Raw genomic sequence first — 20,266 nt, 5'->3', positions numbered from 1 at the left:
CTGACATCTTTCACTGAAACCAAACAGAGAGAAGCTGGAGCTGCGAGAGGTCAAATCAACATCCCAACAGTCAAAGGGTAAGGTGAGGAAAGTGTTTTTGTTCAGCGCTGACAATTAATGTTCGGCTGATTCTAAAGCTCGCACCACAAATCATCGAAAAGGTGGCAGCGGAGTTCAAGGACTGTTTACTGGCTGAACGGTTAGTAATGCGCCGAAGAACGAGATGCAAATTAAATGTACAAACACTGATTGAAAGTAGGAATTTTCAAAATAAACAGGAATTAAAATGTTCTGTAAATATGACGCAAATATTGATAGAAATGCAGAGAAACTGATTCCAAACAGATGTGCCAGACGAGCATCAAGAGGAATAAAGATCCGGTCTCACATTGGATTATTTTTAACTGAGACGTGTACAAAACACTGAGAAACTCAAACCGTCTGCAGCCGCAGCAAGAAATACGACAATGTTCCTGAAATCAAGGCGGTTCATCGAAGCTGTTTGTACTGACGGGCCTAATGCTCTGCCGGCTAATCGACGTGAGAAAACATCTCTGTGGATCATTATCGTGTTCTGGACTCACTTTTTTCCTGGACTGGATCACGTGGACCTTTGTTGTTGTGAGCGTTTTTGTCGGCGTGACATCGATCGGCCCGTGAATGGGCCGTGGTGCGTTTAGGGACCGTAAGAAGGTGATAATAGCTAACAGGCGGACTCTCTCTGCAGTTCATAAATAGGCCCATTAACAAAACTCACCAATCAACGAGGTGTAAACGTTTATTTAATCTGTAAGCAAAGAAAAATGGAAACAACAATTTGGAGTTTTAATTGATGAATATGTTCCGTCTGCCAGTTTCGTCTGCGTCTCCAGCTGACAGCGAGGGTTTCCTGCAGGTCACTGGTCTCTATGAGAGCATCATTGTCTGGCTGTGGTTCACTGTGAGCTGTTTGGTGGCCCATACGTACGTTTAGAAAAAACACTTATTCAGGTTTAGGTTGTGTTGGATTTGTAATTAATTCCATTAAATTAGTTCATAGCATCAGTAGCATCATCATAGTTGACCTTCTCCTTTCAGCAGCCTCCCTCTGCTGCACTTAGATGTAATACAGTTTCATTTTGATCTTGAACGAATCCTTGTTATCTTTGATGCCTCTTAGCGACGGCGCTTGTTGTCCTTCACAAAAGAGACGAGAGGGCAGTTTAATCATTTAAGGGGTTAAATTAAGAGATAAAGGGGGAGGACTTTCTGAACTGAGGGAGCAAAGTAAGTACTGTTTATCAGGAGCCCTAATGAATACTTTGACGGAGCAGTTAAAGCAGAATTCCCTGCGTATGAGTGAATCTTTCATCAAAATGTGGGATTTCCTGAAACCAGTAGCCCTCAGAAGAGGTGCAATGTTCCCAGTCTGCTGTGGTGGTTTCTGCATCTGCATACGTGGTACATACAGTGGTACCAAGACTAACGTCCGGTCAGGCAGATGGAGCTAAAATATATATATATATTGGTCAGGTTTGTGTAACTGACCCCCTCCAGATGACACACAGACATTTTCCACCAGGCTCTATACGTCTGTGTGCGACTGTTTCATTATTTTTCACGTCCCTAACTTTCTTAATTAGTCCGTATTTCTTCCAGAGATCAATGAATTGGTGAATATCAGTGGGTTACTAACCTCACAGACCATCTACAGCGCAGTCGGAGCACATTTTCAAACCGTCGACTCCTCCGTGTAACTCCTCATCTTTTGATCCGAGATGACGCTCCAGTGACTTTGAAGGCAGTCGTAGGTAAAACAGAGTAGAAATGAAAGCACCGCAGTGAAAAGATGGAAACTACAGCTGATTTTTCAAACAGCACAGGGAGGCAGCTTTAATTAGAGAGATGTGACCCGAGTTCTTCTCAGAACTCCTCAGGACGCCAGTCACTTCAGATGTCTGATGCCTTTTGGGAGGCTGCCAAAAGCTGTGGGGATAAATGAGAAATATAAGACCCGACTGAGTCCCCGAACAACCTACGAACACTGTCCACACACTGCAGGGTCCAGAGAGTCGAGCAGCCAGTACACCCAACAAATGCAATAAGATGAAGTTATCGATTCCTAATGTGGGGAAATAGCTTGTTGCAACAGCTACAGTAACATGATAGAGCAGGAAATAAAGGATTGAAAAGCTGCCCGGAAACAATAAGAAAAACAGATCCTGAACAGCTGAGAGATGAAGTGCAGCTTCCACCTGGAACACGATAAAGACGTGACGTTAGCATGGATCGCTATGTTAGCTAACATGCTAACAGTAGGATAAACATAGTCAGCTGATCATCAGCATGTTAGCACAGTCACGGTGTCGGCATTAGCATTTACTGTGGCAAAAAGCCATATACACATCACTAACCTTTGCTAACTGCTCATCTGCGTCTCCTCTAATGTATTTCTTTAGGACGCCAAAACAAATATGAGGACTGCAGTGGTAGTCTGACTCACAGAAAGTAGCCTCAGCCTTGGGTATGAAGAGAGTTCTCCTCACCTTCTGTGTGCTTTATCGTTTTCAAAGTCCCCGTCGCTACTGAAACTACAAAAATGGCTTGTTGATCCGTCCCACAGTAATAATGTCCTGTAGGAGCTACATACATACAGCTCATCTGTGGTTTCATCAGGACAGATAAAAGTGTGGCTTCAGCCATTTTAATGCCAGGCCTCACCCCCCCCCCCCCCCCCACGTACAAATATTCCATCAAACAAGTTCCCTCCGATGCTCTTTTGCAAGGGCGCCGTGGAGGCGTCCTGGGCTCAGCGCCTCCCAGGACGACTGTGATTGGTTTAAAGAAACACAAACAGGCAGAGTGTTTTTTGCCTGTGCGAGCTGGAGCTAACAGCGCGCCGTAGCTGCTGCTGATGAACAATTACCATCTGAAACAGACATGCTGCTTTCATAGCGTGACGCTGTGGGTATGGTTGTACCCCGAAGGCTGGAGAAATGAGCGTGCACCTGGAAAGTTGCCAGTTGTAATCCCCAGACTGCCAGAGAGGGTCTGGGAGGAGAAAGTGAATGACTCGAGCCTTTTATGTTTGTATAGAAGACAATACAAATAAAGCTTAGGATGAATTGGACCTACTGTGAAATTTGATTGGGATGAATGGACCTTGATGTTCTTTCTCTCTGTCCCCAATCTCTTTTAATTTACTGGTGTTGTGGAGGATATGGTTCTCATCATTAATCAGCAAGACAAATGAATCCCCAGCTGCCTCAGTGGGAGAGAGGAGGGAGAGGAAGAGAGGTGGAGGAAGAAAGGAAGGGGCGGGGAGTATAAATCAAGTCAGCTTTGATTAATTCACCTTGGTCTAGAGGACATGGCTAATAAGATCCATTAGGTTGATATTCAAGATTCTCATGTATTGTGCTAAATGTCAATAAAAACAGGCCAGATCATTCAAAATGGTTAATTACATCAGGGCTGCGCAAAGTCTTTATATTTAGTGACACCAATTAGTAATGTTCTACTCAAATTACAATCATTTGCAAAGCGGGTAATTATCGTATAGAGGTTCTGCTTTCAGAGTGGTGTAGGTAAAAGCCATCAATCACGTAATGAATAAACAAAAGATTAATTCAGTGCTGAGTGCGTCGTTTGAGCACATGACGATCAACGTGTTACTTTCAGGCTGGAGGTTTTCTTGTACTCTGAAGGAGAAACTGAGGACGCTGTCGTACGTCATGATACTCCCTTCATTTGTCACTCACACCGTATAATTCCATATTCTTTGTCACCGCGTCTCTTTAAATACAGTATTTTGTGTGTGAAGGAGCTGCCACTGATAAGCCACCACTGAGCACTTCCCAGTGAGGCCACAGGAAGGCGCTGTGGCACCTGTTTGGGAGCTGGTCTGCAGGGGCTCGCAGAGGGAGAGGCACTTCAGATGGAGCTCTAACAGGCAGAAGAAGTAGGGTTGCAACATTTGAACAAAATTTGCATTTCTAAAAGATAAGACTGCAGCATGAGGAGTCCAGCTCTGAACACCATTTCCAAAACCTGAGACGTTTTTCTTTCAGCGCAGTGACGGGCGACACGCACAGGCACCTTCTGCTTAAACACTAATACAATGTTTGATTAGAGCAATTCTGCCTATGCTCCTGCCCCGTCAATGAAAAGGTCAATATGAGCTCAGCAGGATGAATATAAACCAGCTTTATACTGATGTAAACTCGTAGAAACAGCAAGAGAAAATCATTTCTGAACCTGCCTTTATATTAGAAGAACACACACACATTGATCTGCAGCAGGAATCAATACAGTGCAGGGATGGAGTGCACATAGAAAACCATGAGAGGCACCGCTGATAATGACATGCATCATTTAAAATCACTTACAGACAGCTCAACGTTGGTTTTTAATTAAAACTATGTACAGTATATGTTTTATCTTTTCAGCATATTAGTACTTTGAATTATTTATTCATTTAGTTGTTTAGTTGGTCGGAACAATGGCAATATCTCTGCAGGGCTAAAAAGCAAAGCAGGACAGGACTGAAGAGCTGGAGAAAATAAAGAAAATGAGCAAAACAGGAACAACAGCAATTAAGAGGTGAAGTGAACAAGCTAATAAAGCGAAATCAAATATGAGTTTGCATCAGCAGCCGTGTGTGGTTCAACAAAAGGCCAGTAATGACTCTCCGATTGGCCTCAGAGCTTATATGTGCTGTTTTCTGGGGGATAGGCGAGTGCAGTAAATTGACCTTGTTGTCAAGGTTTTGATGTTGTCCAGAGGCCGTTTGGCTAATCATGCTAATGTGTCCATCTGCTAAAATAAGATTCCTCTTCAATTAATGAGGACAACAGATTAGCTCAGATACAGCAGTCGGCTTACCTTGGCCAAGCTTTCAACCCCCAGGACCCTTCCTGACTTGCTCCTGGAGTGAAGGTTAAGTTTGACTTGAGGTTAGATGCTACAGGTCTCTTAGCCCGGCACCACAAGCATGGCCTTAGGGCTTCCTCTCCATACCCTACAGCAACAAGAATGGGCTCTTAATATGACTGCTGGGCTTGGTCATACTACTCACGGCTGGCATCAGTAAAGGTCCTCATGGAGCAAAAACGAGCAAACTTCACAAGGTTCCTCACAGCCTCTGGGGCATATTTATGGTCCCATGGACAGGAACAAAGATATTAAACCCAGAGGCTAAAGAAACCCGTGGACTAAACATGGTGCAGCCTGTAATGCTAGAAGGCAGCTCCAGCACACAGGAAGTACAGATCAAATACAGCCTTATGTAAACCTGACGGAACAGTGGCCGACCTCTTTCAGCTTCGTTTAGACCTGCAGGAGGTTCCACATGCACAACAAGCAACTGCATTCAGTGGTTAGATGCACGTACCTGTTCTGTATCTGGTCTGCAGCCTCTCTGCGTATGTACAGCAGTAAGAAAACACCCTGAAACACACAGTCATGCAATACAACAACCAAATCAGCCCCTCTGACACAAACTGAGAATATTTAGCTTCAACAGAGGAGGTGTTTGCTGCAGGGCTGCATTCAGCATCGTTCAGGTGTTCATGTCCGTGTGGTCGTTATTCTCTAACGTCTAGTGACGAAGGCGCCGCTGTGATCAGCAGATGTCTTTAGATTTGCCGAGCGAGTCTCAGCCATGTTGATTTGTAACCACACACTTAAGAAATCAGCACGTTATTTTAAGAATCAAAGTAATCAAAACGGTCTAAAGACTTTCTAAATCCAGTGACAAAGATTTTATCAGAAAACTGGTTTATTAAAAGTCAGGTCACATTTTCACAGGTGTGACTGTGAATCACAGAGATCTGACAACATGGCAACATCGCTAAAAATAAGTCCAGCAGTGAAACAGGCTTTGAACAACCCCGGGTTAGGTGGATGTAGGTGGAGGATAAAACAGGCAGACCGCCCACTGTCAGCATCCACCAGGGTCCACGCACCAACCTGCTAACTTTGACCTTACTGTACTTTCTGTAGATGTGTGCTGACAGTTTTCCTGTGCGATGAGGGATTATTGCTGAAATTTTGGGTGCATTTAGTTTTAGTTTTATCTGGAGGTAAAGGGGTTTGATAATCTAACTTGTTGTGCTTCCTCCTCTGTGGGATTTCATTGTAAGTATGTGAGCGTGATCTCAGACTTGAACAGTTACTTTGACCTGCTGCAGCCTTCAGGTCTTTTCCTGCAGCTTGGTGCTTTAACCTCGTCATCTCAAGCACCTGCGGCCCAAAGAGCAAAGGTCAGGACGGCGTTGTCGGGGTTGGAAAGTGGCACAGTGAAAGAAAGACCTTTTACCTGAACAGTAGAGGAACATGTTGATGGACCAAAGAGCCCAGCCAGTTTCTCAGGAGGCTGAGATCCATCTGAACAACCACAAACAGACAGCAAACATCTGTCTGCACCAAAATCAGGAGATGCTGTCCGACTCCACGTCTTCATTAGTCCCCTTAAACCAGCTGCCATCAGCCAGCACACGTGATCTCACCTGATCCAAACGCTCCACTGCACCTCATGGGCCCACGGCCAGCAGGCATAACTAGACCCCGAATCAGCGGATCAGGGTGGGGGGTCAAGCCCAGGAGAGTCCTTGACATTTAATTTTGCAGGCTTAATGTGCATCTGTGAGGACTGTGTTAGGCCTTCCTGATTTTAAGGTGGAAGAAAACCTTTTTCAAAAATCTACAACAGACCTTAATCTCAGCTGTTCATTGATTTCTGTGAGAAATCTGAAGACTTGTTCTCTTTAATGTTTAGCATTTAGCATTTAGCCAGTGTGCAACATCTTGGGTGTGTTTGATTTGTGTCACATAGTGGGTAGGTGATGTGACCTTTTTTAAGTTTGCTGCGACACAATACTGACCGATCAATGAACCAATGAACAGCCATAATACATAAAGTGTTTAAAGTAAAAGCAGCATGCAGCGAAAGCAACCACAGAGCTGATAGAAGAACGGCAGGGAAAACACTGAATCTGTTCAAAAGAAGCCACACAGACCGAGAATTGTGTCAAAGGTTCCTAAAAATATCAGATAAACTAACCTCTGATGAAACATTCAGGAAGTAATTCTCTCAAAATTCATCCAGTTTGCTCGTCTTAATCAAACTTCCTGCTGATGTTGGGTTCATTATGTGGCTTAATGACACAGTTTATCTGTTACGCTCATTCAATGAAATAACATGAAACATGCATCAAACATGCATCAAAGGCCTGTTGAGGAAAAAGGTTGAACTAAACTAAATGTGAAGAAGAGTTTCTTCATTCGTCATCACAGGAGTTCTTTCATATGTAAAACCACGAGAAGAGGAGCACACACATCAGTTTGTCTCGTAAAGTATAATCATATAAAATAAACATTAAAAATGTCAAAATGACCCACTGAGCACAAATTGCAGTTGAGAACAAAACAATCATAACAAATGCTGAATGGCGCCGAGTAATTTTCTGCAAACAAACAGCTGAAAGAGGCTGAGTGGAAGGTCTGTTTCGGCAGCAGCAATCACCGTGTGACAGAAAGGCGTCGCGTTAAAACAAAGCCTGAAATTTGATGTTTCGAGTCAAAAACAAGAAGCAGCAAAAACAAAAAGTTCAGCAAATAAACACTATTTTTCTCGTAAAGTTTGACATTAAGTGAGTTAGATATATATTTCGTATATATTATAGTTGATACATTTCATACTAACACAATCAATGTGCTGATGCTGTTTTATGTTGTCGATCATTTGCTTTTGTGTTATGCTAATGCTAATTCTAATGCTTTAAGCCTTAATATACTCCCGTACAGTTGTCATGAATGAGGAAATTAGCTTCAGAGGCCAAAACTGTTTTTGTATCAGGCTGTCAACGTGTTTATTTCTGCTGTAAAGTTGGGTACTTCATGTGGGGGTCTATGGGGACTGACTTGATTTTGCAGCCAGCCTCAGGCGGCCATTGGAGGAACTGCAGCTTTTGGCACTTCAGCGTCAGCTTCATTTTTCAGCTCTGGAGGTTGATGCTTGGTTCACTGACCAACGTACAGTCTGAAGTGCCTTTGAACAGTGATACATTCACTGACCCACGTTCAGTCTGAAGTATCTTTGAACAGTGATGTGTTCACTGGCTGACGTACAGTCTGAAGTGCCTTTGAACAGTGATGCGTTCACTGACCAACAAACAGTCTGAAGTGTGTTTGAACAGTGATGCGTTCACTTACTGAATTACAGTCTGAAGTGTGTTTGAACAATGATGCGTTCACTGACTGAATTACAGTCTGAAGTGTCTTTGAACAGTGATGCCTTCACTGACTGATGTTCAGTCTGAACAGTGAAGTGACTGCTTAGCTTGGGAAGAACCAGCGTTCAAACAAAGCTGCGGCGACTAAAAATCTTTGAGCTGAACTGAATGCAATGATTCAAATCAGCAACATGATTCATGATTTCCGTCTCTGTTCCCAGAACATCTACATGTGAGGCAAAGAGCTGATCATTGACCTGTACATTCATAAATTAACAAAGACTAAAGATTGCTTTGTTGGTGTCACGTCTCTGTACAAGCTGAATGTGAGTGTTATTAACAAAAGCAGCCAAAAGAGAAAAGCCCTTTCTTCATGTCTGGAGGTGTCCTGATCAGCTGAGAGCTTGTTAACACAAAGATAATGAGCGAGTCACTGCTTCACAATAAACAAGCTCTGCTTAATTAACATGGTGTAGTGATGTGGAACACAGGGTGTCCAGATCTGAAGCAGAGTTCTGGTCCCGGTTTGGGTTCTGCTGCTGTTGGTAAGCAGACTTACTGCTGGAGAGGGTCTGCCAGGTGATCCTGCCTGAGAGATCACTGGTTTACACCTGATGACCTTTTTTATCAGCAGATCTAATGTTGGTAATTAATGTTCAGACTGTGAACGAGTCTGCAAAATGTTCCCTGGGAACGTTTTTCATTTGCTTTTCCAGAACTGAAACCTTGCTGAAACCTTTTCTTTAGTTATATTTTGTCACCCAGCACTTCGTTAAGGCTCAGCACAGATCGTGGTTTTAGTTGGAAAAGTCAGAAGTGGCTTGGAGCGCAGCGAGGACATGTTTCTTTTGGTTTGAGGATCGGGACAGACACAAAGTGAATCGACGTCCTGTTAAATTAACGTCCTCACACAACACGAGTGAGTTGTGTTTGAATGTGATTTGTGGGAGAATGCAGATACATATAATTCACAGTTATTTACTCCTGATTGTATAAAAAGGTGGTACTTAGGAGTATTACTCTGCATAATGGGGGCCTGGTCTAATTGCAGAGCGAGGGCAAGTAGCTTAATTATGGCGAGCTGTTGCAGGTGGCCTAATTTCCTGAGTGCCCTTCAGGGTCGCCATCGCCACAAGAGTTTATGGGTCGGCTCTTTGACCATCGCACAATCAATAAATCGTTCCTCATCACTTGTGGTTCACCTGTGGATGTCAGGCGGGAAGGGTTTGCTCTGCAGAGCCTCTTCATGGCCTTTGAATAGGTGGCGAACAGTCAGTGCCTGAAAGGTGTGCGAGCGGTAACCAGGTTCATTAGATCAGGATCAGACGCCTGGCTGGCAGATCATCAAACGATGTGAAACAGATAAATAGTCTATGATTCATTTTAGGATATCGCAGCTTTAACCTTTGCAGCTCTTAAGGTTAACACAACAAACACACGACCAAGGACGCAAACAGCAGCTGGATTGTGCTGCGGCTTCGCTCGCTTCAGTCAGCTCAAGTGTAATGAATTGCATTTCTCTCTATTTAAGTTATTCAAGGATATTGAGTAATGAGTCTATAAGAGACCGACTGGCACACACATTAAACATGAACCCACAAGTACATTTTCTATGACTGATCGCTCGCCTCTGGTCTTCATGCTCTAATCAATAGCAGTATCACCTTTACTTATTTAAGATGTTGGCTCATTATGTACAGCACTTGAGGTATAATGAGAGCCTGAGGTGAAAATGTAATTAAAAAGATAATATCTTCCTCTACTAGAGTCATCTGCTGAATACTGAATATTATAGGTGTGTTAATGTCTAAAGTCAAGGCTCACTCACGAGCATTAAAAATGAATGGAGAATTACATTTTCCCGTGACCGATCACTCGCCTCGCGTCAGTTCCATCTCCTGTGCTGGAATCAATAACGCTCCCTCCATTTATTTAAGATGTTGGTTAAAAAGGTTCAGCGCTCTCATCGAGCAGGGAGGCGCAGATTGATTTTCAGAGCATAAATCTTGTCAAATTTATTAAAGCTTTCACGGTGCTCCTCGAGATATTCCCCTATTTTCTTGTTAATTAGAAGCGCTTGTTTTATACGGCGCGCTCACGCCGGTTTATGCACATGATAAAGAATTCATGACGTCCGCGCCCGCCAAGCTTCACTTCAGACTCGAGAAAGAGCTTTCAACTTCACCCAAGAATAACTGGAAGTGGATAAATGTCCCATTCAGCTGCTCCGCTTACGCTCCTTTGTCTCGCCGGTTCAATCTGAACACACTCGTCACATTCAACGATGCAAAGCTCAGTGAAGCCGAACCTGTGGAGACGACGGTTTGTGGGTTTGTGAGACATTTCAAAACAAGACTAAAGTCCTATAAGGCAGCGACGTTCCTTAGACACCGATGAAGACGATGAAGCATTCAGCTGTCAGTGTTCTTCTCTGCAAACCTGATCCTCCTAAACGATGGCGGTCAGAGATCTGCCCTTTAACTGGAGCCCATCAAGCTTTTCATGAGTCAGAGGGAAGTTATTATGGTCACCGCTGCGCAGAGCTCAGTGTTTCCATGTGATGAAGTCAAAGCCTGAGCGCCAAATATAATCTCTGGACGTATTCATGAGAGTAAGAGTCCACGAGGAGAGCCGGCTGACTGGAGGCCAGCCGTTAATGAATGAAGCAGACTGATGCAGAGACAAATGAAGAAACTCTGAAGACAAAAGTTCCATTTAAAAAACAACCAGATGGAACTGATGATGAGCAGAGGGTCTGTCTGTGGTGTGTCTGTAGCCTGTCTGTAGTCTACCCATACCTTGTCTGCAGTCTGTCTGTAGTCTGCCTGTAGTCTACCTGCAACAGGTGAACCGACCGTCCCCTTTAAATCACCTTTAAATGTGAATGATATTGTGCGTATTCATTCATTCACTCACTCGCAAACCAAATTCCCTTTGAATTGTGATGTTTTTAGATGCTTCATGGTCAGATATTGATCAGTGTGCTTCATTCATCTCAGAGTTTACAGTAAATGTTTTAATTGCTTGGCAGCCTCACTGACTGGAGGTCATGTCCAGAGAGCGTCCCGTCCACAAGAGTTTGTTAAAAAGCTTTAATCACAACTGCCTCCATCACCAGTCCCAGCAGGAAGTCCTGTGATTCCTTATAAAGCAGGGAAACATTTGGGATGGAGCGACGGGTGGAAAAATGTCCACCTACCCTTTAAAATTCTGTCTTTCTAAATCTGACATTTTGAGCGTATGCTTTACGATTTCCGTTAATATTTCAATGTAAAAGGATTTTTCTACCTGTGACTGTTTGGGCTGTTGGAAATAAACTGCAGCGGCTTCATCATCTGCTGACTGAGGATGACAAATAAATACGACAATGTCCACATTTCCCCCTTTTACCTGCTGTGCATCACCTTAATATATTAACATTCAGTGTAAAAAATCATACCAACACTGATTATTTTGGACATTAATATCTTTTCTTTTTTATTAAGACAAGAACTCTTCATTGTTTTGTAAAAATGTCTATTTATGAACCAATACAAAATGTGTATGGGAATGTGGAACTCCTTTTCTCCATTAATACACATTAACATTTCCCAAGAACAGCAGAGAGACAAAAAGAATCAATGACTGGTGAAACAATCAAAACTTTTCGGGATTCAAACAAGCTTCCAAAGGCGGCGGTGCGTTGAAAGTGACAGAAGTACAGCCACAACACGTTTCTGGTCCTGCGTCAATCCAATAAACAGTGTACTCTTTATGACTATGTCAACACAAAGCAATACTCAACACATCGTTTACAGTGCACCAAATATTAAGGAAAATACAGAAAACATGTACAACAGATATGCAAAATATCAACCATTTTGCCTCTTGGATCTAAAAGAATGTGTTGCACTTGAGTCGATGAGGATGATGATGATGATGATGATGCATTGTACTTGCTTTTATGTCATTTATAGGTGGGACCTAAACTTTGCATTCTACCTGAGATGCAGTCACATCGGTCAGCAACGCATGAACCAGAGACAGGACAATATCAAAAGAATTTAATGTGGAGAAAACTACATCAGTTACACTGTGAGTCCATTTTTACTTTACTGGGCATTTAATAGAAAATAATGATACATACAAGAACCTAAAATATCATTTGGCTGTTGACGTCTTCACATTTCTGAATATTTCAGCCTCCTCAAATGTTGCTTTCATGTCGTTTTGTTCACGTTGGAACTTTGGGAGAGTAGAAACTCTTATTGTAAATAAAGCATTTGGAGAGACGCTCCGGCCGTTCCACAGAGTTTAATATCCACAAAGTAAAATATTAATGCATCAGCCTTAAGGGAGAAGACAATATTCAGTTCTGTTCCTTTATTGGCAAGTACACACTTTGAAGTCTGATTTGAATGGAAGCTGCCACACGTCACTGAAGCCAAACAGTGCTCACTGTAAAGTACAAATCACACAATCTCAGTCTTACAAACGAAGTGACATCTGCTCTGTGATTCATAAAGCAACGATAACAAGTCGGTTAATAGTTTCATCAGACACCAGACCCTAAAACATCGAACCGAGTCAGAACCCCTCCCCGCCCCCACCCGTCCACGGAACAAACACAAAACAGTGTCATCAGCATACAGTGTTAACTTAGTGGTAATTCCTTTGCGAGTACAGAACTTTTAAATTAACTCAAGTTTTCACAGAAGAATGAACAGTTGGACAGTTGGACTCAGCGTCTTTGACAATCGTCACTCCTGTAGCCCACGTCCACGAGTGCCCCGCCCAATGGGAAAGCTAAAAATATGTCCACCGCTCCCACCCGGCCGCCTGCTGTCTTCTACAACTGCAGAAAAATATTTCCCCACTTTAAAAATGCACAACACGTTATGCTCAGGAAGTGTCACGAGGACCTTCTCGACCACCTGTGAACGAGCCCGAAGCCGCAATCTCAATATGGAAAGACTGAATGCTGCCTTCATGCATGACGATGATATATTAAAGCTATCACATCGCTGACGTGTCGAAATCTGAGCTGCACGATGGCCAATTCCAATCAGAGGCGTTAACATGGCAATGACGCACTGAAGCTCGGATATGAGTGTCCACACAGCAAGCAACGGCATCGTGTCCGTTCATGTCCCAGCGTTCACTGGAAGCAAGTGAGTTTAAGCCTGGGACATGATCGATATTGATATATCACACACTGATATTTCTCACAGGTAATAATACATTTAAAAGAAAAAAAGGCTGAAATGAAATGTGAGGTTACTGTTGGAGAAGAAAGGTCAGCTGACACGAGGAAAAGCTCTGACGGCTCATATTTACAGGATTAAACGCATCAAACTGAAACCGAAAGTAAGTGACGAGCATTCGCTAATTAGACAACACTTATGGACAAAAAGGCATAAACACAAAAACACGTGAGCTGTTCAGGCAATGCGCCCGGCGACAGGGATGTCAGAGCAGCTCATTGGTGGGCTGATATCTGCAGTCCTAACGTTAAAACTACACCACTGTGAAGTCTTTTTCAAACTTCACTGAAGCTCATCAGTGTTCAGTTTCTGTTTTAAAGAGTTTCTTTATTTGCTCTGTTTGTTTTCTGTGTTTGCACTTTCCTTCTTTATGCTGCGTTCAGGTGTCTCTGTGTCGTTCTTCATTGTCTCCGTAAAATAAACACCTTTTTTAAAAGCAGCTCTGCCTCAACCAAAGTCACAAGTCTGAAATAACCGTGAGGTTAAACGTGCTCTGTAGGTCTTTTTCCTCATTAAAGGTCCAGTGTCACCTCCATTTCTAAGCATGCAGGAGAAACTGTGGAGGCGCTCCGCAGAGCCAATGTTTGGTTTGTCCCTTCTGGGCTACTGTAGAGCTCATTTTAGAGTTTGAGAAACACAATGATTCTTATCTTTAGGTGATTCTACACTGATGAAAACAGATCCTGCTCCACACTGGACCTCTAATGTGCTACGCTAACGCTAAGGTTTAGGTCCTGCAGTGCACTGATGCTTTCTACTTTTGATCTGGAATGTTTGATATTCATAAAACTCACTGGTACTGACGTAAAATACTATTTTCTGAAAATTAATCTAAAAAAAATGGTGATTTTATTCAAGCAAATGGCACCTTCTGATTTTATGCTGCCATAAAATTCTGACCGCCGGCCTGCACTCAAATGGCGTCATTATCAGGCTGTTAGTAAAGAAAAAAAGCAAACTTTATTTCTGTGCCGTTTTGATTTGGTTCATGTTTGTCCATTGAAGGCGAACGCCGCGACCTCGACTCGTCCACCCACAGCTGACGGAGGAGTCGTTAAGCGAGCCACTCGCTGTGTTAACACATCATAATGACAAACCGTGCCACGAATAGACCCTCACTGCCATGTTAAGAAGCCAGGGCATTAACGCAGCCCGTGGGATTACCACCACCAGCACGACATGTGTATTAAGTTGAGTTACAAACAGTTAATTACTTTTGGCTTTCCCCGGTGCTCCCAGCTGGCACAGCACAACATCCTCATTCAGTTTTGGCAGGTGATACATAAAGCAAGACGGAAGCAGAAAGACTGCGTTCAGCAGGTACACACATGCAGAAAACCAGTAAATGATTAAGCACCAAGCTGCTGCATCAAAAGCAAAGACGTATGTGGAAGGTGAGATGGACGTGGACAGACTGGCCTGTCTCTCAGAGCAGTTTGAAGACGTTTCCCAAACGTTTGCTTGTTACAGTTTGACAAAACTCACAATGAGCGCGACACGATAAAACCCACACAGGTACTCCATTGTAACTCTAATAAGTCGTAAAAAATATTTCTTAGTAAGGATTAGTGTACAATACAGCTGTGATTCCATTGGCTTGGTTTACATTGTGTGTCTATGAGATAACATGGACCCTCTGATGGGAGACGCTGGACCGCCGTGGCCAGCTTTTATGTTTAATGCAGCTTAAATAGATCTGAGTGCGGTTCAGTTTGGAGTTTGGTTAAGGCTGTTTCTGCACGCCAGCGTCTTCTGGCTGTTGGTTGGCCAATATTAATAACAAATGTTTTTCCAACAGCCTTTTATTACTGAGGCATTGTGACTGAGAGTCTGCCAAAACCATTTTTAAAACAATTTACATTTTCTTACTTTCCCATTTGTAAGAAAAAATATTCTAGAGTGAGAGCAGATGGAAATCAATTGAATCTCATCATTACAACTCAATAAAAGCCGGTGGGAAAACAGGGCTTCCATTCAGCCAAATGAAAGAAAAATAGTTGTGAACAGAGGAAGAAATCAGAGTAATGAAACGCAGCACAGCGAGGAAAAATGAAAATAATGCACGAGTTCTCTTTACTAAGAAAGGTGATTGTTTCAGAGGCAGGAGAACAACGAGAGTCCAGAAAGGCTCGTACGCCAACACCTGCTGACCCTGTCTGACGTGGACTCACCTGAAAACAGCACAAAGACAACACGTTTACTGTCTGAGCTCCTCAGCTTAATCGGTTTTTATAAATATGTGCTGAATCTGAATCTGATGCGTTTCAAACATGTTAGGACAAACAGAATCAGACGGTTTGGAAAATGCGGAACGGTTTTTACATCAGCTCCAGAACAAGTTCGTATGTTTGTCTTTGCGCTGTGTTCAGCTGAACGAGGGTCAAAAAGGATTCGCGAATCATTTTGTTCTGTTTTTATTTACGTTTCAGCATCCTGACTTTTTGGACTGGAGGTCGTCGACCTGCTCTGAAGAACAAACTGAGGCCGCGAAACACGACTGAACCGAATTGGCCCGATAAAACCGTCCTGTGTGATCCTTTGCTGCCTTGGTTTGGGTTGTGTCTCGATGTGGTTGTGTTTGGGAGGGGGCGGGGGAGGGGGGCGTGTACAGTACATCAAACCTGTTTCTCATTTATGTCCTTTGTACAATGATATGTAAAGCATTCCATGCATTTTTGGAGCTGTCAAAACTTGAGGGAGAAACAGAGGGAAGTACTGGCTTGAGACAAATCACAGTATACTGGAAAGAGTGTTGTTATGCAGGAGAGGATGCGTGTGTGCAGACACATTTAGGGAAATGAATAAAGTGGCTGTGTAATTTTACCCTCATACAAAAGCCAACAGCACATTGATAATTACGAGTGGGAAAGATGAAACAGGAAAGGGGAGCAACAAGGTTATGCAAATGAGGATCAACACAAATCCAAAGTATGGATAGAACAAGGCACAGAATTTTCTGCAAATGGTTGAACTAAAACAAATTCGTACCAGCAGTCAGGGAGGTGTCGAATGGTGAAGCTCTCTACAGTGATTTCTGGCAACGTCTGGCGCCCCGTCCCACCCCCGACCCACCCCCCTCTCAGCTTACCGAAAACCCGAGCCCCCCCGTTTTTTGTCCTTTTTTGATTTTTGATTTTTTTTACACACAAAACATTCCATCTACATCTGCAGACTAGACTAAACAACGGCTTAAAACCAGGCCTTTCTTTAAACCCCCGCTCTCCTCTACTCGCGCTAAAAGTGATCCTGAACCAACTGAAACCCCTCCACGGACCCCCCCTCTCCCCTCTCCCCGCTCCCCGGCCCCAAAAACAGCTCGGCGTCCCAAAGAGGACGCTGGAGTGAGGGGTCTGGTTTGGATTAGATGTAGTACTCTTTCTTCTCGTCCGAGTTGGTGTGGCCCCCCTCTGCGTTGATGATGGCCGTGTCTGCGTCCGCTGCGTCGTCTGCTCCTTTAGCTTCGTGCGTGAAGTAGGTACCTGAGAAGGAGGAGGAGGAGGAGGGATGAAGGACAGTGTCACAGACTGGATAATAGCCTGCTGCTTCGATGATACTAAAGATTAAAATGTGGCTCTACATCCCACAGCACCTAATTATGCAAATCCTCCTCCGTGTGGCCGTTTCCACAAACCCAACACCAGCAAGCTGTAATATTCAGATTATACACGACGTTCCCTCTTTCCCATTCAAGACTGGCACATGGAAATCAGGCTTTAGAAATGATGTGGAGTGTGAAGAAGAGCAAGGCTCACACTTTCAAATTAACCTTGTCAAGTTCGGCAAAAAAAGGAACTAGCCCGCCACTTCAAACTTAATTTACAAGATTTATTCACATCGGTTCGCAGTGAGGTTGATAACGAACGTGATACTCCAGATCGAAAGAGGAAGGGCGCTAATAAATGTGGAAAAAATAAAAGCACAAATGCTGCTTTATGACACAGAAACAAGTGGTGCAGTGTGCTCTAACAGACGGGCAGTGAAAGAGAAGAAGAAGAAGCCAAATCCTGATTTTCCTCTTATTTAACGCAGGTTTAAGCCGTCACACTATCAGCCATCTGATCCTTCATTTATCTGACGTTTGCCGGCACAGCGTCAGTCTGAACCGTCAGATTTCTGCTGTAATCTGTAGCCAGTTAATCCAGCCCTGCTCTCCGCCGTCAGGCCGCGGGCCGCTGCAGTGTTTGCTTGAATCTTTATGATGGAACGGCGCTAAAAGTCCTGAACCCTCAGTGACGTCCTCTGGCTCCAGTTTCACATCTCAACATTCACTCTGAAATAAAGTTTCTGATAAAACTGATGCTCCAGTAACACCTACACTAACCTCTTCAGGAGCCGTCACTGTGGTCACACCTGAACCACGTCCACCTGCGGCTGCCTGTAGCTCTCCCATTCAGCAAGAAGACACGAAGAAGACACGATAACGCGACCTCCACACTGCCCTGCATGCTAGAAATTGAGCTGGCCTCTAAATCATAGCCTCGCAATAAGAATTCTAAGTGTCTATAATCTTGTTCATATTGTAATATTTATCGATTATGGACCCCAGACTCCTTCAGATGTGTTTGAGCTCAGCCACAGATCTCCAGTGACCCTGGAACCACTGCAGAGTGTGGGCGCCCCAAATGTTGGGCCTTCAGTGTTAATGAATCATGTGAGAGTTCATCAGCTCACAGTCAGAAACGTCACCTCCACACCTTTAAATGGCCTCGTTCACACTATTTCCTCTCTAAAGTGGTTAATGTGTCCGATCCCATTTCCTCCTGCATAAGAAATATCATCACAGTGTGAAATTTGTTATAGGCTGTAATTATTTCTTGGTTATGAGAGCAGCAGATGAGATGCATTATATTACCTTAATAACCATCGTTCCATTATTTGAGCAGCATCCATCCAAGCAATGAAAAAAGGTTTTTACAGGAGCAGAGTTGACTCAAAGAGGACACACTGACAAACTGCTGCTGTTTAGTGTCCTTGTCTACAGCAGCTTTACTGCAGCTCACCAGCTCCTGTGTTTATTAAAGATATCTGTACTTTCTGAAGGCTTGTTGGTTGTTTGTCGATGTTCTGGATGGTGTTTTGTGGTTCGTGCTGAAGCCACGTGGAGGATAAAGTCTGCAGAGGAAGACGAAGAACTGGTTCTTCCTCTCTGTAAATTCCCAAAATGCCTCAGCAGAGAAACACCAACAGGAGTGTCCCACATGATTTAATGATACTTCAGGTTTTTTAGGATTTGGCCAGAAGTTTGAATTAAACTTTTTTCAGCTTTCTGAGGGATCGTGTTTTTGGTTTTTAGTCTCGGATGCTGTTGCACTTTACGTGTCGTGATCATCAACCAAAAACTGACCCAGAATCAGACAGGGAATTTATTTAGGCTGCAGATTCGGTCCAGCTTCACTGTATTTCGTTTCATCTGTGCAAACAGAGACAGCTTTATCCGTAAAGTAGCCCAGTAAATGTTTCCTCCTGGCTTTTATATATTCATCCTCCCAGCTCAGGCTCTACGTCCTGTCTTGAATTCTCCAAATAAAAGGGAGGAGATTTACTGTCCAGGTGGCCGTTAGTCAGACTTGAACAGCGCCAGTTGTCTCTTCAGATCGGACTCAGCTCAGGTTTCCCACAAACGGCAGTAACATGGCGGTAATGTGCGGCGGTGGGCTGGTCTGTTATTGGCTGATTGCACTAGTTTATTGCTGTCAGTCAGTGTTTTCTCACTTGCGTATATGAATATTTTCAGCTCCTGTTTGTAGTTTTATTCAGGCTGAATCTATGTAGCATTTGAGTTATGATTGGAAGAACTCCTTGTTACATGTTCCAGATGTAATAATCTGGCTGTGTTGGTTATAAAGCTTCATGTTCAGGTGTTCTACCTTTGTGTCTTGCAAAGTAACGCCCCAAGACAATGAGTAGACAGAGCATGGCGAAGACGACCACGGCCACCACTCCTCCAATCACCGCGTGGTCCACCGTTCTGGGCGCTCCTTCTCCAGCTCGCGAATCTGAAAGCAAAGAAAGGCCAAACTCAGCGTGGACAGACAGAACTGAGCTCAGGGTTACATTGTGGGGACAACAGCCGGACACCTTGTCCCTTCTGAGGTGTCCTCAGATAGAGATGTAGATTAGACTGCAGTGCAGAGATCTGCTGCTTGAACAGAAGTGATGGACAAGGTGCGGACCAGGTGGTTTCCTGTCTCTACGCAGACTGCTTTGAGACAAATAACACCTGATGTGTTGGTTCAACTGGAAGAATCTCATAGGTTGTTCATCAGTAAGAGTTCAGTGGACAGACATGTTCACCACCGAACTCCAACCATGTCTAACCTAAATATGACCTTTTATCTGAACCCAAACGAGGGCTGAACCGGACTGAACTGGTTGTTTTCTGTTAAAAAGCTGAGCTCTTGCTCTGTGTTGCATTCATTTCTTCACATTTAAAGGAATACAGGTACAAAACTTCACCACATGTGTTCTTTGTTTGCTTCTGACTAACAAGAGGTAAGAACAGGTTACCTCCTGGGACCAGTTGAGCTCCTTTTATCTGGCTGATATGTTAATAACCACTCTACAAAATTGCCACAGCACTAACAGTTTAGATTGCAATCAGGAATTGATTAAACTGAGCAGGAATGAATTATCATATTCCTGCTGGACTGTGAGGAATCACTCACATTCACCACATTTACTGAGGAAATGTTCCAAACAAGTGTTTCTGGAGCGTGCCTCAACTTTCCCAGTCTTTGAAACGCGTTGCTGCATCAGACTCACAATAAGCAGATATTTACAGAAATCAATGAAGCTGATGAGGAAAAACAT

At 43.6% G+C, this 20,266-nt stretch overlaps 1 protein-coding gene across 10 annotated transcripts in view; it reads right to left on the bottom strand.

Annotated features, from left to right (window-relative positions):
* Positions 1-12,241: 12,241 nt before the first annotated feature.
* The window catches only part of cadm1a (cell adhesion molecule 1a), a 314,635-nt gene continuing 306,610 nt past the window's right edge, over positions 12,242-20,266 (bottom strand). For all 10 annotated transcript variants that reach the window (XM_076750042.1, XM_076750040.1, XM_076750041.1 and 7 more), the window contains 2 exons: positions 19,324-19,452; positions 12,242-16,935 (listed from right to left, as the gene is read on the bottom strand). In XM_076750042.1, the coding sequence (XP_076606157.1) occupies positions 16,817-16,935; positions 19,324-19,452 (248 nt within the window). In that variant the 3' untranslated portion in view covers positions 12,242-16,816. The remainder of the gene's footprint in view (positions 16,936-19,323; positions 19,453-20,266) is intronic.

The sequence above is a fragment of the Chaetodon auriga genome, chromosome 15, assembly GCF_051107435.1.
Source record: "Chaetodon auriga isolate fChaAug3 chromosome 15, fChaAug3.hap1, whole genome shotgun sequence".
Taxonomy (NCBI): Eukaryota; Metazoa; Chordata; class Actinopteri; order Chaetodontiformes; family Chaetodontidae; genus Chaetodon; species Chaetodon auriga.
Note: the sequence above shows the minus strand (reverse complement) of the source record. Positions and strands in the feature narration are given on the sequence as shown.